Source organism: Trematomus bernacchii, unplaced genomic scaffold (genome assembly GCF_902827165.1).
Source record: "Trematomus bernacchii unplaced genomic scaffold, fTreBer1.1, whole genome shotgun sequence".
In the NCBI taxonomy this organism is placed as follows: Eukaryota; Metazoa; Chordata; class Actinopteri; order Perciformes; family Nototheniidae; genus Trematomus; species Trematomus bernacchii.
In genome coordinates, this window is record NW_022987899.1 from 3,392,206 (window position 1) to 3,419,458 (window position 27,253).

The 27,253-nt window shown below is 39.5% G+C and overlaps 3 protein-coding genes across 5 annotated transcripts in view; 2 read left to right on the top strand and 1 right to left on the bottom strand.

Annotated features, from left to right (window-relative positions):
- Nucleotides 1-472: 472 nt before the first annotated feature.
- Nucleotides 473-8,521, bottom strand: LOC117470016 (lysosomal amino acid transporter 1 homolog). The gene is made up of 8 exons (XM_034114532.1): nucleotides 8,338-8,521; nucleotides 7,103-7,471; nucleotides 6,086-6,215; nucleotides 5,758-5,845; nucleotides 3,848-3,957; nucleotides 3,670-3,765; nucleotides 2,370-2,555; nucleotides 473-1,018 (listed from the first exon to the last, which is right to left on the bottom strand). The coding sequence occupies exons 2-8, from the start codon at nucleotides 7,300-7,302 to the stop codon at nucleotides 902-904; spliced, it is 927 nt and encodes a 308-aa protein (XP_033970423.1). The 5' UTR covers nucleotides 7,303-7,471; nucleotides 8,338-8,521; the 3' UTR covers nucleotides 473-901.
- Nucleotides 8,522-10,266: 1,745 nt separating this feature from the next.
- LOC117469945 (lactose-binding lectin l-2-like) lies at nucleotides 10,267-11,021 on the top strand. Its single transcript, XM_034114435.1, has one exon. The coding sequence runs from the start codon at nucleotides 10,438-10,440 to the stop codon at nucleotides 10,924-10,926; it is 489 nt and encodes a 162-aa protein (XP_033970326.1). The 5' UTR covers nucleotides 10,267-10,437; the 3' UTR covers nucleotides 10,927-11,021.
- Nucleotides 11,022-14,609: 3,588 nt separating this feature from the next.
- The window catches only part of veph1 (ventricular zone expressed PH domain-containing 1), an 81,174-nt gene continuing 68,530 nt past the window's right edge, over nucleotides 14,610-27,253 (top strand). Inside the window, exons 1-4 of one of the 3 annotated variants that reach the window (XM_034114620.1) lie at nucleotides 14,610-14,722; nucleotides 23,071-23,656; nucleotides 24,358-24,576; nucleotides 26,443-26,617. In XM_034114620.1, coding sequence (XP_033970511.1) covers nucleotides 23,519-23,656; nucleotides 24,358-24,576; nucleotides 26,443-26,617 — 532 coding nt within the window. In that variant the 5' untranslated portion in view covers nucleotides 14,610-14,722; nucleotides 23,071-23,518. Of the gene's footprint in view, nucleotides 14,740-20,756; nucleotides 20,810-23,070; nucleotides 23,657-24,357; nucleotides 24,577-26,442; nucleotides 26,618-27,253 lie in introns of those variants that run through there. The other 2 variants (XM_034114621.1, XM_034114622.1) reach the window with 2 other exon arrangements.

Sequence of the window (27,253 nt, forward strand, 5' to 3'; positions counted from 1 at the left end):
TGCTAACATCACCCATGTTATACCAGAGAAACTTTCATAACAGCGTTGTGATGCCAAACAGCGTCAATTCAGACTGACACCAAACAGCGTCAATTCAGACTGACACACATTCACTTAAGGGGAACTGGGGATATGTATCAGCTGCTTGTGTGACAGTCAGACAGTGAATACTTTAGAGCCGTGTGAGCTAACCCGGAGCTAACGGGAGAATACACTCGTGGAAGAGCAGCAGCACTGCAGCGGTCGGTAAATGCCGCTGAAACACATTAATAAACAATGAACCACGGCACTCTGGAGAAAAGTATAAGGTTGGAGAAGTCGTTATTTAATTTAATCTGGCTTCGTATGATTAAAAGCAACGCAGTCCCCGGCCCGTTGTTGTTGTGAGGTGAGCTCAGTTGGGGAGAAAATCAGCGACGTAAACTGTGACGTCATGACGCAGCAGCGGCAGCACCAGTCGGGCTCTGAGCGGTGTGAAAAGAGCCGGAGCTAAACCGAAGTACCGGTTCTGAACCTGAAAAGCTCTAGCACGGAGCTTGAACCGGAGTTGCGTTGGTGTGAAAGGGGTATAGGTGTCCCCAGTGGCCAATACAAATATTGTCCCCCACCCCCACCCAAAAATCAATCAAGTAATCCGAGTGGATAACTGTAACAAAAGGTATTGAATTGATGCTTACTGGCCTGCCTAGAGAAAACCAAACAAATGTGCCAATTAATTTAACTTGAGAAAAATGTTTCCACCTGATATTTCCATATATGGGGTTTATCAAGTTTGCCCTTCTAAAAAGTAATGATCCTGCTGGTACTTCAACATGGCTGCAGTTGAAGTTGTCAATAGCCCCAGAGAATCACGGATGAATCAGAAACTGTACATTGGGCAGTCCATGTTTGATTCTGGGTCCTATAACAGCGACAGCTCCACCTCTTCACACAGCAGAGGCTCCACCTCCGGCACGCTGAGCAGCTTGCTGCCCTTTGCTGAGCTGTTCTTCCTGTACATCACGAACTGGGCGGTCACCTGACTGAAGTTAAGGAGCAAACACCAACATGATGTGGTACAATGGGTACATCTTTACTTCTTATGTTCATATAAATACTTGTATTATTTTTGTATTGGACATTTTACTTTAAAGTGCACCTATCATGCTATTTTTAGGCAATGGCATAGGTCTCAGATATATACAAATATATAAAAAACATGTCTATGAAGTGTTTTGCTCAAAATACCAAACAGATCACCCATTCTATGCCTCATATCCCTCTATTTCACTTCCTGTTTCAAAAGTGCTGATTTGGGTATAAAGCTTTAAAAAAAAAAAAAAAGGAGGGGGCTGAGCTCACCCGGCAGCTACTGTCTAAACTAAATACTGTGGTGATGAAACGCCATATCATGGATTATCAAGGATTGTTTCTGAAACAGTATGGAGCTCAAAGGCTTTCTCTCTTGCCGGTTATACCACAAGGTGAGTTCCTTTTTATTTCCTGCTTCTTCACACACATGCTCTCTCCAGTACAGGTTAGCTCTGAGTGTTAGCGATGCTAATGTAAACATGCACAGACCATATTACGTCCAAAACAGTCGGGCATTGTTTCTGATAGCAACGTTTCTGATTGGGCCGTGGGTGTAAAGCCAGCCTACATTTCCGATATTACGTCATATCGGACGCAAATCTGGATCAGCTCCGTTGTAGCCCCGTTTTTAGAGATTTGGGTACGGAGGAAAAGAGAGAGGGTTTTATTTTCTGATGCTGTGTGAGTTCCCCGACACACCGGGGACACATATTGATGTATAAAAGACATAAAAAAGTGCATTTTGCATGATAGGAGACCTTTAACTTCTTACTTTTAGATATTTCAAAAAATGTATTACCTTTTCATTGCACAATTGTACCTTAGATTCTTTTGTTTGTATAAATATTTTCACAGCTTCACACTGTTTCACTGGACATTAGACTTTATTTCTATACATATATATTGTTATTGTTATTGTACATTCTTACTTAAACGTATTAAGTAACACATATTTGTATTATTTCTCTGTTGTGATAAGACATTTTACTTGAAGTACTTGTGTATACATAAATATTTATATTTTATTATATAGGTGTATGCACATTTTAACTTCTTATATTTAAATATTTTGGCTTGAAACTTTACTTTAACTATGTTTCTATAAATATCTTTATTTATTATATTTTTTTTATTGAACATTCTTAAATTTAACTTCTAAGGAATATATCATTATAAATATCTTTATTTTATTCTGTTGTTTTAAATGTTATATATCTATTTTTCCACTCTAAACTTGAATCAATTTAACCTATTTTCAAGTCTTCACGTGCACATTACACTTGTTCTTTAAAGGATACAAAGAAGTCCAGTACGATGACCCCCAGGCTGCCGATGAGCCAGGCCAGGTGTTTGATGATGAAGGTCTGCTTGGAGCCCTTCAGCGCGGGCAGCACCACGATGACGCTCAGCCCGTACGTCCCGTTGCCCATCATGGCAAGAGCGAACAACATGTAAGAGGTGCCCTCCGTGGACTGTCGCTGAAACTAGAAGAACAACGGTTTTTAGTATTAAGAGCAGCAGAAATATAGATTATAACCAGTTTTATCACTGCATTTGTCAGTATTATACATCTTTAAAGTGGGTATCTCTTATTTACTTCAACAGTGGAGCTTCATCTCCTAATGCACCTAATTTAAAACCATCAGTCAGAGACATACACAGCTATTTTATATTTTGTTTGCCATTGACAAAAAGTTAAACCCTGCCAACCCTTAGCCTATCAATTTCAATGTGTTGGAGCGCTAGCCAATAGAAGCATGGGTGTTAAATAGTGATGTCACTATGTTCAGGAAGTAAACAAAGGAGTCAAATGAAGGTGTTTCAGGCAGTGGAGGAGTGTGTGAGAGAGAAACTCCCTCTGGAGGGAACACAGGGATTTTAGCCTTTGCAGACCATTAACATGCACAAAAACCTAAATAACACACTAGAGGAAAGGGAAAAAGTCCCAAAAGCAGAACAGAGCCTCTTTAATGGTGTGTTTTTCAGCACAAACAGCAGCAGGATGTGTGTCAGTCAGTGTCTGAAAGCATCCATTCAGTATTGTGAAACAGGAGAAACTTTTTAACCTTGACTGAATAATGGAGTTTTATACTCTGAGTTCAGTCTGTCCCCACAAGTGTAAATCACTGAAAAGTGAGTGCCACGTATTACATGTGCAGGTCTAGGCAAAGTGTCTGCACAAGTGCTGCTGAAGGTAATCATAAATAATAACAGATAACCTGATGAGCAACTTGTCACATCTTTTGGGACTTCTGCTGAAAAAGCATGTAGGAGTTTCCACAGGGTAATGCAACCTTATTGATTCAAAATATTCAGGTAAAGAGTGTGTGTGTGTGCGTGCGTGCGTGCGTGTGCAGGATTTGTTCTCAGCATACTGAGACGATCCCCTCCGGTGATTAATATCTGCAGTCGTGCCAGGATGTTCCCGCAGCACAACAGCACCATTGTCTTCAGCGTCTGGTTCTTATTTTGACACACATAAAGTGATACACAAACTCTAACTGTTATATAATAAGTTGAGTGTCCCCTGAGATCTTCTATCATGGTTGCAATGCAAAGTCCACAACTCAAATATCACACCGACAAATTGCCACTTACGTTTTTATAGAGCTGGGGTAACCGGGAGCTGAGGTAGAACACAGATGCCAGGTATCCACACACATAGCCAGTGATTTCCACTGATTTAGAGGTACTCTGGAAGACATATTAAGGCGGGTCAACACAACACCTGCACACACACACAGATTCACATATATACAATACACAATCTACCAACCTTGGTGTCTAAAGAAGCACTGTTGTCTACGATGAGTTTGGGTAAAGTCAGCAGGACTAATGAAGCAGAGCCGCACCACATGAAGCACAGCCACTTCAGCACGGGGCTTTCTACAGATAAACACACACACAAAGACCAAAGAACACACAATGAGACGCACAAAGACACATAATAACCTCCCCCAACATCACACAGTATGACTATCAGCTCCTACACATAATGTCTTTAACTGTTGCTTTACACTAAACTAATTGAACAGACATGATTTAAATTTAACAAACAGCCAGTAACAACAAAAGTAATGTAATATTATTATATTAAAATTAAAAAGATGAAATACATAATAATAATATGTACTCTTTTCTTATTCCTATTTCTGGCTACTTCTTTGCATTATTTAATACTAGGGATGGGTATCGTTAAGGTTTTAACGGTACTACTACTTTTATCGATACCGCTTATCGATCCGGTCTTTTAACGGTACTTTTATCGGTTCTTTTGGAGAGAAAAAAAGGTAAACTAACTAAACAAATTGTGAACAAAACTAACATTGCTTTTTATTTCAATTAAATAAATAATATTTCACATCAAAAGAAACAACAATGTTTTAACAAATCGTAGTAAATAATCTGATGACAGAACTGTAAACAGAATAGCTGAAACTTTAACTAAATCAATAACTCAGTTACCTCTAATCATTAACCCATGTTTGTTTAATTGAGTTAGCTCCGTGTGTTGCTGCTAGCATACAGTCGAACCCGGTGCATTCCTCCGTCTGAATGTGGTGCACTTTTGCAAGATGTTTAGACAAATTGCTCGTGTTACCGCCCTCACATGCTAAACTCTTATTGCACTTTTGGCAACGAGCATTATCCACATCGAGACGGGTAAAGTTTAACTACACCTCGGAGTGCTTAGTTCTCCTCGCCATCTCCGCCGTGTGTGTGTGCGTGTTGCTGCATGTAGCAGCTGCGTGTGTGTAACCTGCCCCGCCCCCTCGCACACAGGCGGGGAGAGAGAGATCTCTCGTCTGGATTGGAAAAGATCGAAAATACTAAAAATAATCATAGAAGCATTTTGCAGTCTTTTTGCGTATTGGAAACGGAGTTGGCGACACTAAAACTGCAATATAATGTTTGTGTAGCATAATACATATTTTTATATATGTCTCCAGTACCGATAAAAAGACTGATAACGTCGGAGCTTAACGGTACCACGGTCTTTAATAATTCAGCCCCGGGGCCCGTATAATACCGGGGCTCGGTACCCATCCCTATTTAATACTGTAAAATAACTTTTTACTGTACATTTTAAGTTAACTTGTTTTTCTTTTTTGTATTGGACTTTTTCTTATTTTTATATACATATTTTTATTTTTTATTGCACATTGATACTTTAACTTTGTATATGTATGTAAATATTGTGTGCAATATATATATATATGCTTTTCTTTTACTACTGTTATCCGGCTGCTACTTTCTACATTTTCCACTTATTTTATAATACTGCTACTTCTCTTTGTTTTCCTTGATTGCTAACTTATTTGTATTTTATTGTATTATCTGCATGCCTTTTTTTGACTTAAAAGTGTTTTATTTGTGTCTCTATCTATACTGCCCCCCCTCCCTTTGCTGTAACAATTCAAATGTCCCCTCTGTGGGACAAGTGAAGGTGATTCTGATTGTGATTGTGATTCATATACAGTATAAGCAGCGTGTTGTTTTTCAACATGAGTCATTAGGCAGTCATGCGCTTTTGGCTCTGGTGGTCACAACTCAACACTGTAATTACATAACAACTGTGCCTGTGTCATCTATGAAGCCAGCTCAGATTATAATTGATTTTAACAGCAGGAAACACTTCCTCCCTCATGCTTATGCTCTTCATTAATGTGTCAGGATGTGGCTTACTTCTGCTCGAGCTGTTCTTGATCTTATAGTAAAGAAACTGGGAGATGAGGATCAGGTCTGTGAAGATGTAGAACACCACTGTGATTACCTGAGAGAGGACATGGAAAAAGAAACCTTACAATTAAACCAAATCCTTAAAATGTACCAAATAATATTTTCTGGTTCATGAGTCAAGGAGTTTATATTGTTATAGTGGTTCCTTATAGGGTTATGAAACCTAGAACAAAGGGCTGTCAAACTTAACAGCCCTGTCATTGAGTTCACAGCACGAACAAACAAACACAAACACACACACAAACAGATAATGAAAGAGCATGTGTTTGTTTACCTGAATAGGCAGCTGGCTGGTGAGGTAGCAGCCTGCAAAGCTGGTCAAGTCTCCACTGAAGAGGAAGAAGAGAAAGCCAAACGACATGGCCTCCTCCCCTTTACCGTTCCTATAGGCCTCGTACACCTGCCTGGAGAGAAAGAACGCATTGGACAAGATAGAGTTATTTCCTAACCACAAACACTTTCACCTGAATAACTATCTATCTTAAAAAAAATCCAATAATGGGATCCATAAAATATATATAATATTTGTAATCTAATATTGATATATTATGTAAACAACATCATACAATTGAAGACTGTAAGAATGTAGTGAGAAAGGGCACTGAAATAAAAATGGAATGTCTTACCCTAACCCTACTTTATAAAAACGAGCTAGATGGATTTGGAAGTAACATTCATATTGACGGTACATTCTAAAGCTAAATAAACTATACATATATAATGTACAGTTATGTACTTATTGTTATCCAAATTATAATTCTCATAGCAATGTTTAAGGTACTAGAACTTTACTTGAGTATTTCCATTTTATGTTACTTGGTCATTCTACTCCACTACAATTCAGAGGTAAATAAAGTCAATAACATGTGTTCCACCCTGACCAGCTTGATAAGCAAATCAATACATCAACATTTACAATCAAAACAAATAATATATATATATGATTGAGAAATGGGCCAATCTACATTACTTTTGGAACTTTAGGTATATTTAGATGCCAATACTTTTGTCCTTTCACTTGAGTAACATTTTAATACAGGACTTTTACTTGTAAGAAAGTATTGCTACACTTTGGTACTTCTACTTTTACTTAAGTACTATATCTGAGTACTTTCCCCACCTCTTATCTTAACACAGTGGATGTTTAGTGTAACAGGATGTGTGTGTGTGTGGATGTTTAGTGTAACAGGATGTGTGTGTGTGTGTGTGTGTGTGTGTGTGTGTGTGTGTGTGTGTGTGTGTTTAACAGTTTATTGTTGTTATCAGAGGGACACTTCTTGATGCTACTTACGGCAGAGTGGACAGCAGAAAGCAGAACATGGATATTAGTCCTATCACCACGCTGCAGTACTCCCACACATTGTCCACACACTCCTCCAGCAGGTAGAGGATCCACGGGGTCCCGTTCACACACACCAGCCGGCCAGGAGGAGAACTCCAATTTCCTGCGGCCACGTCCGCACTCTTCCCGGGGAAACGAGCGGTGGCCATGGCCCAAATGCCGGCTCCGTTCCCCGGCTTCCTGCACGTTGTCCTCGCTCCTGCTGCGACTGCTACTTCCAAATCCGGAGTAGATGTGGTTTAATCTTGCAACAAGCCTAATGAAATGAGGTCTGACACACCTGCCTGTCTCATAAAATAGATCCGTCATTTGACGAGACTGCAAGACAAAACAAACCCACAACAGACATCAGGGAGCTGAACCATGGAAGTATAAAGATAACTGGTTACACCGTTCATTCCTCTGAGAGTTGCTCAGTGGCGAGTGAAGCCCAAAATGTAGCGACCGTAGATTCAGAAAGTACCCGTATCATCCAGGATTTCACTACAGAGCATGCGCAGTGGAGTTTCCATTAAGCCCCTCCTCCGACTTCCCGCTCTCGGCTTTCAGCTTTTACCACATTTTACAACTTTTGGACCATAATGATTTAAATAAGGGCTATGAAATTGTTCGTGCTGGGTAGTTTATTTAGTACAATATGATACGCTGATTTACAGACGTAAGACGTAAGTATTTTTGGGCCAAAATTACGTCACGTGAGTTGTAGTACCTAGGGGTGGGCGATAATGCAAAATGCGATAATGCAAAAGTGTTATTATATACAGCCATATTTATATTTCAGGTTTGAGGTATATATGTTTATAAAGGTATATTTTTCAGTTCCAGTAAAAATAATTCATTTAGATGTATTAATATGACTGTCTGAATAGTCTATATTTCATCAGACAACAACATTACTTATAAGTACCGGCCACTACGACAATTTGCTTCAAAGTCTGGCACTTCCTGGGGGCTTGAACTGAACAAGTGAGAACATATGTTTTATTAGTGATTAACCTTATTATTCTGGAAATCCTTCCATATTGTGATAATTGATAAGGTTCTTATTTTGCTTTCGCTTTTAACCATAGACTGTATGCTATATATAAAGCTTTTAGCACTGTCATTAAGGCTAATTTGCATACTTGAGGATGAGATGCTAACACAAAAAGACGGCTAAAAAATTGCTTCCGGTGACCACCCACCTGATATAATGGACTCGAACAATCCTTCAAAGTGTTTATCGGTTATTTTCAAACTTCTCCCACATCCTTACGTTCCTTTAAACTGTGATTATGATATTTAAAAAGCACTAAATATACGCTACTAGCTTAATGTTATCCATCGCTGCTGTTACCCAAGCTACCAGCCCGGCTCTGTACCAGCCATCACGAAGGACATTACATCCGGTGAGGATTTTCAAAATGAAGTCCGTTCGAAACCATTATCAGAATCAGTTTTATTACCAAGTAAGTTTACACATGCAAGGAATTTGCTTTGGTATAAACGGTGCATATACAACACATAAAGTAGATTGCGTAGCAAAAAATAGTACTATTATAAAAGGGTCATTCCTAGCATTCGGTGCCATTTCAGCTAGGGTATTCAAAAATAAAAAACATAATTTCCCATGTTTTTTTTTATTTAATCTGAATGATGGCTTGTTAAAGTATAAGAAAAATATGTTGGTCAAGCTCAGGATATTATGTTTAAAAACATTTTTTACCATCCCCAGTTACTGTGAAAAATAGTAACAGGGTGGACATGTTATGCTAAACTTGGCTATTGCTACATGTGTGATGATAATCAAGCTAGCACTTGGTGACAACAGAAACATATATTTGATAGATATATTCACCATATTTTCTAAATGTAAAACAAATGATCAGTTCCACTAAAAATGAGCATAACAGGGTGGACATGTTATGCTTTACCGCAACAGTTACGTTTTTTAAAACATTAAAAAAACGTTGAAGGAAGAACGCATTCACTCTGCTTCTTGAAGATGATTTTCCCACTCAAAATGTATCCTTCTTCTTCTTGAGTCATACAAGTAAAGGGGCGTGTCCAGAGGGATTCAAATCAGAGTAACAGGGGGGACATTCAAACAGGGGACACATTATTAAAAATGAATTAATAACAACAATTTCAATTTGGTGAGGAATATTAGCAAAAGGGTTATACAACAGTGACAAAAATGTAGAATTTGTTTGTATTTCTTTGATTTCTTTTTGTATATCTGTTACAGAAGTTGAGCAAACATGATTGGGGACACAGCAATTTGGCCTACTTGTGCTAAAATCAGAGTAATTATTTAGAATTTTGAATATCCTGGCTAAATAACATTGTTGTTTTATTGTAGAGGGTATATAAACATTTAAAACCAAGCTTTTAAAAAATAAGCATTAGACCTTTAAAATACAAAATGTATGATATAATGTGGTGGGACCTAAATGGCACCGAATGTAATAATAATAATAAATAAATTGCTCTTATTGTCATTTCACAGTACAGGCACTATGTAACGAAATTGTTCCTCTGCATTTGACCCATCCTAGTGTTAGGAGCAGTGTGCTGCCGTGGGGAGCAGTGTAGCCTTGCTCAGGGACACCTCGGTAGCACTTGGTCTTGCCGGGACTCGAACTGGTGACCTTCCAGTTGCCAAGCCAAGTCCCTATCGACTTCGCCACCACCGCCCATCTATATAGACCATTGTAACAATAATTGAAAAATACATTAAATTACATTGTATGTTATGTATTGTTAGACGCTTTTATCCAAAGCGACTTACATACTCAATACTGTGGGCAATCCCCACAGGAGCAATTTGGGGTGAAGTGTCTTGCCCAGGCACATTATGTAATAACACAAAATTCATTTAATCTTCATTATGCAAGTACAAATGTAATATTCAAAGAATTAGCAAAACAGTAAACAGTAACAACAGGGACATTTTGTATTCCACAGATGCTGTATTTCACTTGCTTGTTTGTGTTGATTCAAACTATTACAACATGTTTCCATGTCTTTTTCAGTCTCTGTGTATCAGATAAATGTGGGAACAGCACAGGTGTAACAACAGTTCCAGACGTCCAGATACTGCGTGGTTGTGTAAAACAGACAGAGTATGCCAAGTTCAGCTGACCAATAATATTAAGCCAACAGTGAAACACCCTCTCCGATGCATAAATAAAAAAGCAGCCTTTCATCTGACTCCTTCAGAGTCTCTATCCCATCGAACGCTTCAAATAAACTCAACCAACAAACAACCCTTCATCCTGCTCCTGTGACGGAGAGACATCATCATGCTGTTGTTCCTCTTCCTGTTGGGTCTTGTTCTGGGTGCTGTGTCTCCTTCAGATGACCCTCAAGTTAAGCTTGAGCGTGGCAGCTGTCCCATGTTCTGGTACTCCTTCAACAGCCGCTGCTACAAGTACATCGCCGCAGACATGGACTGGGCTGATGCAGAGCTCCACTGTGTGTCCCAGGGAGGCAACCTGGTGTCTATCCACAGTCAAGGGGAAGAGAATTTCGTCAAATCACTGATCGAGAACTATGACCCTACTGAGGGATACACCTGGATCGGACTCAGTGACACCCAGAAGGAGGGAAGATGGATGTGGTCTGATGGGTCAGCAGTCAACTTTGTCTCTTGGAGTTCAGGAGAGCCGAACAATGAGAGGAATGAAGGCTGTGTCCACAACAACTTGGAATCTGATCGCAAATGGAATGATAAAACATGTTCTTTCCCTCTTCCCTCAATTTGTGCATCTCGCACAACTTGTCCTTACTGAGATGTTACATATGTCTGATTGAACCAGGTCACTGTGAAACTGTTACTCTGTTAACATGCTTTTGACCACAATAAAGACATGAATGTACACTTATATGTGTGTAAAGAAGTCATTTTACCAACCTTCATTTCCATGAATGTTATAGACTTACACAGGTGATTCGATTGAATACGATCTCAAACTTAAATGAATGAAAACGTATAAAAGTGTTTGTGTTTTTATGTGTGTATAAATATGTGCATTTTTCTTTGTAACTACATTGGCTTTTAAGATAAAAAAATACATAATTAAAAAGAAATGACAATTATTGTTAATTAATTTAAAATTAATAATTTAGTTCAAAATAATAACAAAAACTAATAAAAACAGAGAGAAAAAATACTATATAAACCAATAAATCAAATTAATTAATAAAAACAATCATAATAATATATATATTTTTAAATATACATGAGGTAAGACTCATATCATACTGTCACCACAACAATAATATACATGTTAAGTATAATAATGTTTTCCTACATCAAGATCATATAAACAGGCCAATTGTATAGATGCTTTTCACATATCTGATCATAAAGACATTTATGTCAAACATCACATTACATTAATACCTTTATTATATAATCATTATATAAATAATCATTCACATGTAGTATCAATGTTTCCCTCTCCACGCTACTGCCACTATTGCAACTTCATTTATTAAATGACTATCAATCATAATATATTCTTTCACTTGCCATGTTCAGAAGTTCATCAATTGCAAGTGCATTCCTGAGAATAAAGCATGTTTGTGGTTTGAAGCTTTAAAAGTATTTTGTTATGTTTTGTTTTAGTAATTTCCACGTAACACAAACTTGCACAAACAAATGTTTATCAAATACCATCAGATATAATATGATTTCCATTTATCATGTTATATCCTTTTATATGAGAAAACTACAGTTCAGGTGCCATTTTCAAAAGTGCATTTATAAGATGTTTGTGGTTTGAATCTGTAAAAGTACTTGTTTTTGGCCACTTGTAGGCAGTAGGGGCACAAGTCAGTGTCTTTGTCCTCTGGTATTAAATGCTGTAATGGAAAGGGAAGCAGAAAGTGTGTGACTGTTAAAGTTATGTTTTAACTTGCTCTGTGAATATACACTGAATCAGAATCAAAATCAGAATCAGAATACCCTTATTCGTCCAAAGAGGGGAAATGTACATTGTTACAGCAAGGAAACAGAAACATTTGAAGTCTGATACTGTAGTTCAGGTCCAGGAACTCAAATAATCATTGTTCAGACTAACACACAACGACATGCTGACTGCAGTGGGGTTTGAATCTGTGTCCCCCTGATCCGAACGCACTATCCACTGCACCACAGCCGCCTCATACATATTTATAAAGACATAAATAAAGACAATATTTACACAACATATACATATTTGACAGACTGAGTAAAGTAAAATATAATAAAATATCACAAATACTATATACTATATTTAAGTGGAGAGCTGTGCAGATTTAAAAAGAGGTAGTTTTGAGCAGAAATTTGCAAAATGTTACATTTATACGTGTGAACAAATGGATCATAGGCCCAGTCGTGATTAGTTTGTTAATTCTAAAATGTAAAGTCTCATTAACCCTCCTATTGTCTTCGTTTCCCCCCCCTTACTTTGGTGTTCGCGGTCAAATTTGACCGGTCCTGTTTTAACTGCTATACATTAACACAAAAACCATTAATCATCACCAAATTTCATTTAACACCATTTCAAACTGTAAATATTGTATCAGACTACTGGTATACATGACAAACTGCAGTAAATATACAAAGAATAGACACTGAACATGTATTGCGTGTGCCAGGTGTGATCCATGTGGGGGGATGGGCACATACGAGCGGGAAATGTATCAAATTGTTCTGTGTGTGTTTGTGCATGTGTTTGTGTGTGCCAGGTGTGATTCACATGGGGATGGGCACATAAGGGGGGGGGGGAACACATCCAGTGTATGTGTGTGTGTGTGCGTGGGTATTTGTGTGTGTGTTTTATGAATCTGATCTGGATGGTTACTAATTCCTTTTCTTTATGGCGGTAATTTTTGACCGGGAACACCATGGGTGTTACAAAGTTGACTAAATCATCCAAAATTCAATGAAAGTGGTGATCAGCAATTTAATATGTTCAAATGTCTACTGTGAAGGATATCATAAAGCCTTAATGCAATCGAATGTAAAACAAATAAGTTATGATTGATGAAAGTAGTAAATCAGTCAGATTTGACCCGAACACAACAGGAGAGTTAAGACATGACATGAGCCTACGTTAATATACATCTGCTACTATATCCATGGAATAAGTACAATGAACAATTTTGCCAATTCATGAGCTTTTATTTTTGAAGCGCCAGAAACCGCAGACATATTTTCTAGCTTCACTTCCGGTAGCTGATGGCTGGGGAAATACCTCGCCTACTGATCACAGTGCAATCTTAATGGATACACCACAAACTATTGGAAACCATTAATATATTTTGGTATAGCATTTAATAATTAAACAATAATACCACTGCTACTGCTGCTGCAATACCCATTTCTACTGATTATAACAACAACAGTAATAATAACAACATGTTTATATGTTTAACTGATCTCAATTTTAAATATTTGTATCAAAAAGCTAGAGTAAAATTGTAACAAAGGACGTCTACAAATGTGTAGACGTCCTATAACAAATAACTGCTATCATGGGAGAGTTATAAACATTTAAAAAGGAGTTACTCAACATCAGAATCTGGCTTATTGCCAATTTAGTTTTTTACATGCAATGTAATACATTACTTTTGTGTATTGGTGCATAATCAACAAACATGTTTTAGAATAAAAAATAGTTAAAAAAAATATATAATGAAAAATATATAGATTTAAAATAAATATAATATTAAGAATTGTAGAAATACGTAAAAAATATAATAAAATATTTACAATATACTGGGATGTGCAAACAAATATTCCAGAGGACGTGCAAAGAACACATACCAATGATATGGAATATTAAAAGATAGACCTAATAGTCCAACAATATGTACATTAACACAACACATAGAAAGTGGAAAAATGTAAGATACTAACAAGTGTCATTTCTTTGGTATAAAATGTCTAGACAATAATTAAGAAGTTGAATGGCTTCCATGCAGCCTTTAGTTAAATAATGCTTACTTTGAATACATTAAATACAATGTTATAAGTTGTTGAATGGGTACTCTGGTGTGTAATATTTAATATTCCATGCCTCACATACTTATGTATAATAACTTGCTTTATATTTGTTACTGTACATTTTGTAATTCACATGTATATATATTTGTTATTGTACAATGCCATGTCTTTTTATGCTGCTGCAACACAAACATTTCCCAAATTGGGATCAATAAAGTACTTCTTATCTTATCTTATCTTATCTTAACCAGCTCAGTAAAAGTCATAGCTAATTTGACATATCACAACGGTTATAATGGGCTGTTTCCTATGTTTCCCGAGGACACTTGAAGGCAGCATCCCAACCCCAACCTGTTCTGGCGTTCTGGCCATGGATGTATAATAAGAACGTTCTGGTCCCTCCCTCCATCCACCTGTTGCAAGGCGCGCTCTCGTCTGCCGCACGGTGGCGCGCTTTCCAATGGTGGCCGACGAGGATGATGATGATCTCTCTGTGGGGGAACCTGAAGCTGAGCAGGGGGAATGTGTGTGTTGCTGTACCGCTACAGACGGAGCGGTTTGGAGGGACTGACCGAAGCGTCCTCGTCTTGCAGGTAAACCGTCCGACATTGTAGGTTTTAAAGTGTTAGAAATTAGAATTGTGTTTTCTTGTTGCATGGCATTTTAGCGTTTACAGACAGAAACGCGTTGCTGGGATAAAGGGAATGAATGCCACCCACATTCCCTGATGTCGGGAAAGTTGTCTGGATGAGGGTGAATTAGCTCTCTCCTGCTGGGTAAAAATGCTTTTTCATTGTTAACTGAAAGCATGAATGGACAGAGGAGTGTGCAGGTGGATCGAATATGGTATTTCGTGTTTTTGGCGATGAATGCAATATAGGGATAAATACGAGTTATTTATTGCATAATGCTAACAGTGTATTTACGCGATAATGCTCGTGTAGAAATACGATGCACTGTAGAGGACACACGTGCTGCTTTAAAGGGAATATTTTTTAGGTTTATATGGAACATTTTGACCCTTTATTTTACACCTGCTGTACTTTCATGTCGCCTCTCACTCTCTCTCCCCCATCTCTCTGTCTCTCTGTCTCTCTGTCTCTGTGTGTGTGTGTGTGTGTGTGTGTGTGTGTGTGTGTGTGTGTGTGTGTGTGTGTGTGTGTGTGTGTGTGTGTGTGTGTGTGTGTGTGTGTGTGTGTTGCGGTGGAAATACAGAGGAATGTGTGCTTACAGCTTGAAAGGCAAGTTCAGTCGCATTACTCACATCATTTGGTCTAGCATTTCTGGTTATGCTCTGGAAATCTACTGTTGCTCCAACTATGTGTGTGTGGTTGTGTGTGTGTGAGAGTGAGGGGGGCACTCCTCAAGGTCACAGACAGATGTTGATGTCTCAAGCAGTTTCCTGTTATTATTTTCCTGCTTTATTTCCACATGAACAGGTATTAAATTATATTTGTTCACCTCCATTGTGAATGAAGTTTACTGTACAATACCATTCTCTAATTAATGTAAAAGGTGCATTCCATTCATTCATGTGTTTTACTCCGTTTTCATTCCTGCCAACTCTGTCATGTCCCCCAGTTTATCATAGAGCAGCACAGACACTCAGATGCTCATGAAGACCATAGTTGTTATCCAGGAATGAGAAAGCATCTATATCTATATCTAAGGATATATATAAAGATCTTTATATGAAAGCAACTCACTATCACGAACGAGGTCCTAATATTTAATGCGCTGACTTTTCCCTCTTAAGCCTGCACTCCTGGGTCTCACCGGTATGTGCTGAGAGCAGAAAATGCTTCCGTTCAGCACTGGAGAGTTTGGGCAGCAGCGGGGAGTAATGAATAATAAATGGTTCAGAAAATGTGTGGATGTTAGTTGGCTGAGTGTTACGGTAATGCATCGGCACATCCTTCTTCTGTGGAAATCCTCTGAGCAGTCTGAGTCTCACAGCGCAAACTTTAAAGAGGACACACACACACACACACACACACACACACACACACACACACACACACACACACACACACACACACACACACACACTTAAATCCACATACACACAGAAAAGCCAATTTAAAATAGTCTTTAAGGACCTTCTATTATTTTGTTATAATATTTGATATCCCTGTCTGGGACATTTCACCACGTTAACAAGCAAAGTGGGTCCCGAAATATATTTTTGCATGACAAATCAGGGAGTTTATGAAGCAATTCTCTAGTTTATGTATGATTCCGATTATTTAAAAAAGGTTATATGCTCATCTTCAGGTTCATATTAGTATTTTGTTCCTCTACTGTGATGTGTCTCCATGCTTTAATGTTCAAAAAGGTCTTTATTCTTCTATTTGTACTGTGCTGCAGCACCTCTTTTCACCCTCTGTCTGAAACCAGAGCCCAGTCTGCTCTGATTGGTTAGCTGGCTGACTCTGTTGTGGCTGGTCAACCTCTTAGAGATGTCGCGCCCCTTAGCCTATCACCTACAATATGTTGGAGCATTAGCCAATTGGAGCGCGATTGTTACATAATGATGTCACTATGTTCCGGAAATAAACAAAGGAGTCTAATGGAGGCGTTTCAGGCAGGGGGGGGGAGTGTGTGGGATTGGGGATTTTAGCCTTTGCAGACCGTTAACATGCACAAAAACGTGTATAACACGCTAGAGGAAATTAATGGATTACATTTTTTTAAGATAACCCTCCAAACCCTGTTCAATGCACATCTTGTCTTTCTGCAGTGAGACATCCATAAGTGTCCCATTAAGTGTTCCTGTGGTCTGGAGCTCTTATCAGCTGCACCATGACCACTCAAGAGAGAAAGTGAGATATTCACTCTCTCCCGTCATCCTCTCTGCTTTCTGTCTCCATATGTCCCATATGTCCCATTCTGTCTGACTTTATCTCTTCAGTCTGCTCTTACAGTAGTTATCTCCTGCAGCTCCTGTCATACTGTAATTCCCAATCATTGCTCTGCAGCTGCATTACCTCCGGGCATGAATAATGGAGAACTTTTCCGTTGGTCCCACACTCATACGTTATGTTCCAAACACCGGGGTCTATCTTTCAAGAAGTGTTTACTGATTTCTCTTTGGCAGTGTGGATCTAGTCCCGGAGAAATCTTCAGGGAATCTCTTCTTTGTGACTTATTCATCTTATTTATTCATGAAATTCATGACATCAGTTACATAAGTGATTGGCCCAGTTATAGGGAAACTACCAACTTTACCAGCTTGTAATCCTAATTGTACCATTAGTATGGATTACAGAGTGCTGCAGTGAGGACTTATTTCTGTAGGCTCCCTCGACAAAAAGCCAATGGGATTTTTCCATTGGATTTGAGTATATTGTAGAAAAATAATCTCTGGTGTGCATTTCCACAACTTTGTGATTTTTGAAGCATGAATGATATCGCTATAAGTAAAAATGTAACGTTAGGCTATAAAGTAACAACATCACGGTCACATGACTTCACGTCACCACCGCTAAGCTAAAGGTGGCTAATGTTCAGAGTGATTACGTTTAGTATCCCCATTTAGACATTTATTAGCAACCACCGTTTTTTGTACACTTATAAGCTTCGGATATTCACCAGTCGGTATTTACTGACATATCTTATGTTGTGGAACAAAACGTGAAAATCTCTTCAGCTTGAGGCCTTATTTCAGGCTTCTAACTACAAACACTTTCACATCTGTAAATCAAGCTAACTAGTGTTCCCTTTCTCTCTACATAGTTAGCCAGCTTACATGAGATAGCCATCTATCAAGCTAACTAGCAACGTTATCTATCTAGAAAGCCATCCTCATATAGGTGGCTCTTGTAATTTACATTTGAATTATAATGTAACACACTATGGTTAGAATTGCAGTGCAGACCTGTTTCTACCATTCAGGCAGTGAGAGTAGTTATACAAACATTGTTGACATGTTTTTTTACAAGCTGACCAGGTATACTCTAATACAGCCAGAAGCTCCTCAGAGCTCCAGACATCACTTTCAATTCTCAGATTTACGTTTTTTGGATATAATTATCAAATATTGGTAATCAAAGTCGTTAGTCTCTTGCTTGAAAAACAGTTTTAACTTAACAAAAAGTTAATTCAAAGGCTTCAAAACTATTTATTTGGCAAGTAAAGGTTGATGAAGCTGCCAAATGACTTATTCATGAAAAACTCTTTCCAACCGAGTTTGAACTTCTCCACTCCTTCTTCCTCCCCCTTACTAATAAGGATATGCATAAATAAAGACTGAAAGAAAGATATGAAGCAGTTATGTGGAGAAAACAGGAATGCAGTGCTCTTTTCTCTCCCTTTCACTCTGCTCTTTTCTGAAGTATGTGTGTGTGTGTATGTGTGTGTGTGTGAGAGCAGGTGCACATTACACAGAAGGATAGGGCCGACCGAGCAGAGAGAGAGAGAGAGAGAGAGAGAGAAAGGGGGGAGACGGGGGAAGGAGGTCTGTCTTATAGGTCATACAAAAGAGCCAGTGTTTCCTCTCTCAGAGCGCTGAGTGAAGACAGCGCTGGAGGAGAGAGGCCCTTCGGTCACATTGTCCTCACATAGCCCCGGACCCTCTCAACCCTCACCCCCTGCACACACCCCCTTGTCACCCCCTGCACACACATCCCTGTCAACCCCTCACCCAGTGGCCCACTACCCGCAGCTCTCCTGCAACCTGTTGGTGTCTGAGAGAGTTTTACATACAATCAAATGTAAGGATATTGCCAACAAAAAACGACTACCTACTGCTAGCTATCATAGCGTGTGCGTGCATTTCTGCGTGCATTTGTTCGTGCATTCGTGTGTGTGTGTGTTTGTGTGTGTGTGTATGTGTGTGTAAAGACTGCATTCCTGAGCCTGCTGAGCCGTAGCTGGGTGATTAATAGTAACTAGCTGATTGTTTAAGAACTGAAATTCCTCAGGTTTGTTTTTTTCCTCTGCTTTTACACACACACACGCACACGCGCACGCGCACGCGCACACACACAGTTAAAGATAGTGGCAGCTTGTTTCCACCTGTACATGCTTAACAGTTAACTGAACAGCACATTTGAGTTGCGTTATTATTACTTGTATGTGTGTTTATCCTACTGTACGTGCAAGTGTGTGTGTGTGAGGCTTTTAATGAGGCATTCAGGTAGAATAATGGAAGCTCAGTGTGTGTGTTATCTGCAGGTTGCACAGGGAATTCAGGACACAGAAACCTTATCCACCTCTGGCTTTCTCTCTCCCTCTGACTATCCTTCCTCCTCTCCTCCTGGTGTCTGTTTTCCTGTTTGTTTTTTTCTGTTGTCTTTCTCTGATCCTCTCCATCTGTCCTCTCTGTCTCTTCATCTTTCTGGATTTCTATTTTCCTACTCCAAGCTTGTGATTACATGTAACGGCATTATGCAATCGGGATACAAAATAAAGGTGGCTGTATTCCCTTTCAGTTACATAACAAATCAGATTACTGTTACATTTCAGAAAATTGTGGATTACTAGCAGGATTACAATGTTGGTAAAAAACTAAGAAGAACATATCGTGTTTTCTGGAAAAGGATCAAATGTATTTCTTCATTGTAAGCGGTACTGTTCTTTAGTATAATACTTTAAGTGTGAATCGATACGCCTACTGCCTGAATCTGCTTAAACAAAGGCAGGTTTTCCTATAAATAAGATCTCTGAGCAGAGGACACATGTTTGATCCTAAATGTCTTGGTTTCTGCTTTTCTAAGGTCACATTGTTCTGTTGTCTTTCATATTACACTTGTGACAAACATTAGTTATAATGGACATTATCAATCCTGTATTCAACAGAGAGATAGTGGAGGTTATGAAGGATTGATGGCTTCTGGACACATAGAGGTTTTTATTTAGTTTGGTAAACCGTAGAAGATGCTAGTGGAGTCTGGAAGTGATGAAAGCATGGACGAGTGTTTCCATGCACTGACTGTTACATTACATGTCACTTGTTAGACGCTTTTACCCAACGCTACTTACATCTACTCAATACTGTGGACAATCCCCACTGTAGCAATTTGGGGTGAAGTGTCTTGCCCAGGGACACAACGACATGCTGACTGCGGTGGGAATTGAACCAGTGCTCCCCTGATCTGAGAAGTGTGTGTGTGTGTGTGTGTGTGTGTGTGTGTGTGTGTGTGTGTGTGTGTGTGTGTGTGTGTGTGTGTGTGTGTGTGTGTGTGTGTGTGTGTGTGTGTGTGTGTGTGTGTGTGTGTGTGTGTGTGTGTGTGTGTGTGTGTGTGTGTGTGTGTGTGTGTGTGTGTGTGTGTGTGTGTGTGTGTGTGTGTGTGTGTGTGTGTGTGTGTGTGTGTGTGTGTGTGTGTGTGTGTGTGTGTGTGTGGTGTGTGTGTGTGTGTGTGTGTGTGTGTGTGTGTGTGTGTGTGTGTGTGTGTGTGTGTGTGTGTGTGTGTGTGTGTGTGTGTGTGTGTGTGTGTGTGTGTGTGTGTGTGTGTGTGTGTGTGTGTGTGTGTGTTTAAAAAAAAAAAAAAAAAAAAAATCTCTCCGCTCTTTGTTTATGGTTGTTTTGTAGTTTTTGGTCCCGGCAGCCTGATGTGGTTTTCCTGGCAATGGGCTGTTCTCCCATCAGCGTGTTGGCAGGACAGACGACGTCTCCAGAGGGCTCCGCTTTGTTTCCTCTGGTCGGCTTTGGCTCGCTGCAGCGTGACTTTTACAGGAAGGTGACAGAACTAGATGACGTCCAGGGTTGGGAGGAATACTTAAGAAATGTAATCCGTTATGAATACTAGTTACCTTTAAAACGAATCTGTTGCTCCCCAAGCTTGGTGCTGTGAAAACTGGGAGCAGCAAACAGACAATGACACAGATACATATGCTTAGACACTCATCCTCTGAAAGCAGGGAGCAGACACAGTGGGTGTCTGTTTTGAATAATGTGTTTGTTTCCTACTTGCAAAGTTTTTCTTTAAAGTTTTATGAACATAAAGCAGCACACACAGCAGTGTGTTTGTATTTTTATTGTTTTATGGAACGGAGGACAGATGTTAAGAAACCATAGATGATACTCACTTTTAGACGGGTTTGGGAGGGTTATTTTAAAGAGGACATATTGTGGCATGACATGTTAACATTCTTCATCTTTCAAACAGGTCTTTATTACACAGAAGCCAGTCCCAGAACCCAGTCCGCTCTGATTGGTTAGCTCTGTTGTGATTAGTCGACCGCTTAACGATGTCCCGCCCCTCAACTAATCACGTACAATGTGTTGGAGCGCTAGCCAATAGAAGCATGAGTGTTACGTAGTTATATCACAATGTTCTGGAAGTAAACAAAGGAGTCCAATTGAGTCGTTTCAGGCAGGGGGGGGAACTCCGTCTGGAGGTAACTTTAGGATTTTAGCCTTTGCAGACCATTTACATACACAAACACCTGTATAACCCAAACTACAGGGGAGCGAAAACCCTAAAAAACATAGCAGGGCCTCTTCAAAGATGTAATCCGTTACAGTTACTAGTTACATTACATTACATGTCACTTGTTAGACACTTTTATCCAAAGCGACTTACATACTCAATACTGTGGACAATCCCCACAGGAGCAATTTGGGGTGAAGTGTCTTGCCCAGGGACACAACGACATGCTGACTGCAGTGGGGTTTGAACACCAACGCACAATCCACTGCGCCACACACCTCCTGTAGTTTCCTGATAACGTACTCTCTTTTAATGTAATCCGCTAGTCCCCAAGCCTCTGTATGGGTTCTTATGTGTGTGTTAAACACGCCTCCACCCTTCTATAACCCTTCCTGGTGTTTAATGTTTAATTGAAGCTGACGGAAACAGTGATAATGGTTAACATAGTGCCTTTACATTCCCTCAGCTCTGACTTCATTCACAACATTTATACCAGAGAACTGTTTATTCTCAATGAACCATCCTGTATTTATAAATTATAATATTGCATCAGAATGAATACTAGAAAAACATATTAGGAATAAAACAAATTACACATTATTTGAATAGATGGTGAACATTTAACATGCTTAATGGACTTTAATTTGAAGTCACCACACTGTAAAATATGCTCTCCAAAACTCCACAGTTAAAGCAGACACCTCTGTGACTGGAAACTGTAGTCACACATTCCCAGAGTGCATGCATGTAAGTGTGTGTGTGTGTGTGTTTGGTAGGTATGTATGATTTTGAAGCAGATATGTCACACATTAGCAAGGAGTCATCCATTACCTGTTACTCAAATATTAACTTACAGAGGGAAACAGGAAGATAGAAAAATGTGGGAGGGATAGATGAGGGACAGTGATAGGAGTAGGAGTTATTTTGAAGATACTTCAAACATTGTTGTTCAATTTCATTTTCACATGAAGCCTGTCTGACAGCATAGTTACCTTGGCCGAGGAAGTTATGTTATTGTTGTTATAAAAATAAACCGAGTGGTGCGGTGATGACATATTTGTGTAGGCTGACCCAGAAATCAAAATGAACATCCCAGCATTCTTTTTATTACACTGCTTAGTTGAATACTATTCTGATTGGTCAATTTGGACATTGGCTATTTGTCGCTATCAGACAAGGGACTATGTGCAGTGATATCAATCCGCAGAAAGAAGTCCGGTCAATTTAAAGTCAGCTGTGAAAAAACATTAGTCTCCACTTTTTTAATATGTATTCTTATATTTGTGGAGAGCACAACAGCAGAAGAAGACGGACAGGAAGTTAACAATAACAGGGACACGGTATGGCAGTGTTTAAAGACTGGTTAATGTAAAATAAAATGTGAACAGACTTGGAGAGTTATAGAAATGCTCGATTACGTTGCTGTCGCTGCAGTTCCAGCCGTTGGTATCATTTCATATCGATAATGTGAGTCAAGTCATTGGTCCTGCTCACCCTGACGATGTTCTTGTTTCATTCATACATTATCCCTTCCTAATGTAACCTACCTCTCCCTCTTTTTACTCCAGGACTCTGCTGTAGAAACGCTGCCTCCTCCAGAAAATCCCTCATCTCCATGGTAACGGGCCTCGGGCAGACCCAGAAAAACATCGGGCCAAACTCGTCTGTTCCTCTCCAACCTACCTGAATCTGGACCATACTGAAGAGGATATTTTAAAAAAAATCATCATTCTTGAAGTATTAATGATGACCTATCACTTCTTGGAGTTATTTTACAATTTGATTACATTCACCAAAGAATACCTAAAATTGTGAAAAATGTAATATTGTAGTCTCTATACATTACGTAAAATACAGAGAAATTGTTATACTCTCTAAATGTTAGCCTGGAGGAAAGTTTAAAAGATTGCTGTCCTTGAGCAATATGTCAGGGATGTATCCATGCACCATTAAGGGCTCTTAAACTGGACACCAGTCCCAAACTGGTCTGAAAGGAGTCCCCAAAACCGGACCAGGATGCACCAGCTGTTCAGCCGGGTGCTGGGGCAGCGGGATCTGTCCAGGGCCGGGGATCTATTTTCTCTGGAGGACTCAGAGATCGAGGCCTGTCTGTCTCAGGCTCTGGACCAGATCAAGACCATCTCCTGCTCACAGGTCAGAAACCAACACATAGACAGGAAGTAACCAAGATATTTAGGATCATAAATGTGTCCTCTGCTCAGAGATTTTATTCATAGGAAAACATGCCTTTCATTCAGCATATTCAGGCAGTAGCCTATACACCAACAATGAAACACATGAGCACATACTACAGTTTTAAAAAAGCGGAAATAAAAAATCTGAGCTGTTTAATACACACAGTTAAACCCACACACACAATCTTATGAACACACAGGTACACCTACTGAAATAAAAACAGAACAAATGAACCAAAGAAAGTGAAAACCATAAATCCGATTCAGGCAGTAGGCGTATAGATTCACACTTAAAGTATTAGCCTGCAGAACAGTACAATTTACAAAGAAGAAATTAAATGTTATCCTTTTACAACAAACACAATATGCTCTTTCAATTTTGTTTTACTAACATTGTTATCATGCTAGTAATCCACAAGTTTTAGAAATGTAACACTAATCTGATGTGTTTTATGTACCGGTAACTGTAAGGGGATACAGTCACCTAATACCGTTACATGTAAACTGTCTCTATCCAGAATGAATGTATCTAAGATATCAAAGGGCATGTTCTAGTTTAATTAATTATTCATGCTCTTATCCATAATTCATCTTTTTGTCCTTCATTCATCACTGTATCCTTAATTCAATTGTGCCCTCTCACCGTCTGCCGGCTCACAGGACTATCTGACCAATGACAACGACCAGGCGGTGGTGGAGATCTGCATCACGCGCATCACCACGGCGATACGGGAGACGGGCTCCATCGAGCGGCACAGCGAGGCGCTGGTGGGGCTGTGGGAGTCGTGTCTGGAGCACAACCTCACCCCGCAGGGAGAAAACACAGAGGACACCCCGCACGCCAAGATAGCCTCTGACATCACCAGCTGTATCCTGCAGGTACTCACACACACACACACACACACACACACACACACGTACATACACACACACACACACACACACACACACGTACACTAGACATTGTTTTCTCAAGCTCAAAGTGCCTTAACAATATCAAATCAAAATGTATTTATACATCACTTTTCATACGCAAAAGGTCAAACAAAGTGCTTCACAAACCATAAACTAAAATTAAAACAATACTCCCCCCCCCCCCCCCCCCCCCCCCCCCCCCCCCTAATAAATACCAAGTAACACACAGCTGCGTGATTAATAAAAACACTCAAAACCAACTGAATAAAAATAAATAAAAAAGAAACTCCCTTTGGAGGGAGCTTGGGGATTTTAGCATTTGCAGACCATTTACATGCACACAAATCTATAGAACACACTACAGGAAAGAGAAAACCCCAAGAAGAATAATAAGACCACTTTAAGAGCAAATCAACTTTAAATAAGCACTACAGAGAGTCTTTTAAAATCTAAAGCATTCCTTAGTTTCCCATCAGACCTAGCAGCTGAAAGGCTTAAAAGCAGACTCTCTGTTTCCTTGAGGAATGTTCTTAATACCATCATAATGAGACTGAGAGGCACGTACAGCGGCTCTGATGTCTTAACTCTGTCACTCTCTTTCCTCTGGATTTCATTCTTTTCTGTCTGTCTCTTTTCCCCCCCCCGTCTACCTTTATTTGATCTCCTCTGTTCTATCTGTCACCTTGTCATTTTGAATCTGTTCATGCACAAACACTCTCCTTACCCCTTCTCTGAAACTCCCACAGAGACAGAGGTGGATAGAAGTTCTATCCTTAGTAAAAATTGTGATTGTAAAACTCCTTCATTGAAAATCCTACTGAAGTAAAAGTACAAAAGTATTGGCATCAAGATATACTAGGTACCAAAAGTAAAGTTGTACACAAGGAAAAAAAAAAAAGTACTGTATGGTTAGATTTAAATAAGTGTGATGATGAAAATAACATGACGTAGATTAATTTGATGAATACATAACGCTTTTGTGGATACATTGTCTGCATTGCCATCTAGTGGTGAAATAGACAAAGAAAATTAGGCTTTAAAATGTCCAAAACATCAACAGCAGCTTGATCGAGGTTTTCTGTAACTGTCCAAGTCTGTTCACATTTTCTTTTCCATTAACCAGTCTTTAAACACTGCCAGAGCCCATAGTGTGGTCCTGTTAGTGTTTACTCCCTGTCTTTCTTCTTCTGCTGTTCCCTTTAGTGTTTACTTCCTGTCTGTCTTCTTCTTGTGCTTTCTCTCACGTCCAACGCTCTGTCTTTTAACATATTTCCTTCTCTCCCTTGATCCTCCTTAGCAACGGTCATTATTTTGCTTAGCACCGGTTTGTTATCGAGTATTAACAACCACTGAAATGTCCAAATTGACCAATCAGAATTGAGTATTCAAATATTTGTGTAATGAAATGTATATAATGACTGCTGAGGAGCGATTTGACTGCATTTTGATATAATAAACGATAATAGCCTACAATGTAAGGCTCAGCAGTATCTTTCAGTTTCACTGTCACACACACAAGGGTCCAAACATACTTGTATATCAGTGTGTCCTGTTGAGGGTGCTAGTGCATTTCAAATCCTTTTCTCTCTTTCTTCCTTCTGGAAGTGTTCGCTTTTTTCTTCAAGTGGTTTTTTATGGGACGGAGCATGGGGTACTTTTTAAAGGTATTTCCTGTTGTCTGTGTTGTTTGAAACAGGTGTCTTTTAACTGCAAATCAAATCTACCTACGGGTACAAATAAATACCCTGAAGGTATTTAATAAAAGCCCCTGTATCTGGATATATGACGAAGGCTGTCTCCTCTTCCTCCTCTCTTGTTTCCTCTCCTCAGAACTACAGCTGTCCCTCCGTCATGGTGCTGGCCGTCCCGGTGGCGGTGCGTTTCCTGCAGAGAGGGAACCGGGAGCTGAGCAGGAACATGTCCAGTTATCTGTCGCTAGCTGCCATCGCCAAGGCTGACCTGCTGGCTGAACACACCGAGGCCATAACGCTCAGTGTGCTGGGAGGTAGGACGCTACTTTTATATTGTGATATTTAAATTAGGTAACTGATCACTTTTATTCACATTGTAACAGATTACACTTTTAAAGTAACCCTCCAAACCCTGGATACTGGTCGGTATTGATTTTAACTTCCTGTCTTAACAATTGCAAAACTGTGCTGACATCTTGACAGTCGTAAAGGAACGTTTTCCCAAAGCTCTGCCCTTTAACCCATTTTTTAACACAGATGCTCATTAGTGAGGTGTAGGTGTCTGAAGGGCAGTAGTTTGCAATCCTTGATGGAGCTTTGTTTACCCCTTTAGGCCTGTACACTCATACATACACACACACACACACACACACACACACACACACACACACACACACACACACACACACACACACACACACACACACACACACACACAGTGAGCTGCCCACCCTGGTGATGCCTCCAGCTCTCACATGAAACAGCTTAGCTCTCTGCCTTAAAGTCTGTTTTTTGACTGAAGTGAAGCCAAGGCTTGAGCTTAGAGCGGGAGATAGTTGAAGAGCCACTTTACCCCTTTCGTTCATAAAACCGTGGCTGAAAATAGAGACACAAGGTGGTCGCTGCAAAATTAAACATCAGCTGTTTCTGATTAGAGATTAGTTTTGGGC

Excerpts from the sequence above, each read along its gene's own strand:
- LOC117470016 (XM_034114532.1), bottom strand. The coding sequence starts at position 7,302 with ATGGCCACCGCTCGTTTCCCCGGGAAGAGTGCGGACGTGGCCGCAGGA. Across the intron at positions 5,846-6,085 it reads CCAGCCAGCTGCCTATTCAG|GTAATCACAGTGGTGTTCTA; the intron begins GTAAACAAACAC and ends GTCCTCTCTCAG. Across the intron at positions 1,019-2,369 it reads TCATCGTACTGGACTTCTTT|GTGACCGCCCAGTTCGTGAT; the intron begins GTATCCTTTAAA and ends AACTTCAGTCAG.
- LOC117469945 (XM_034114435.1), top strand. The coding sequence starts at position 10,438 with ATGCTGTTGTTCCTCTTCCTGTTGGGTCTTGTTCTGGGTGCTGTGTCT.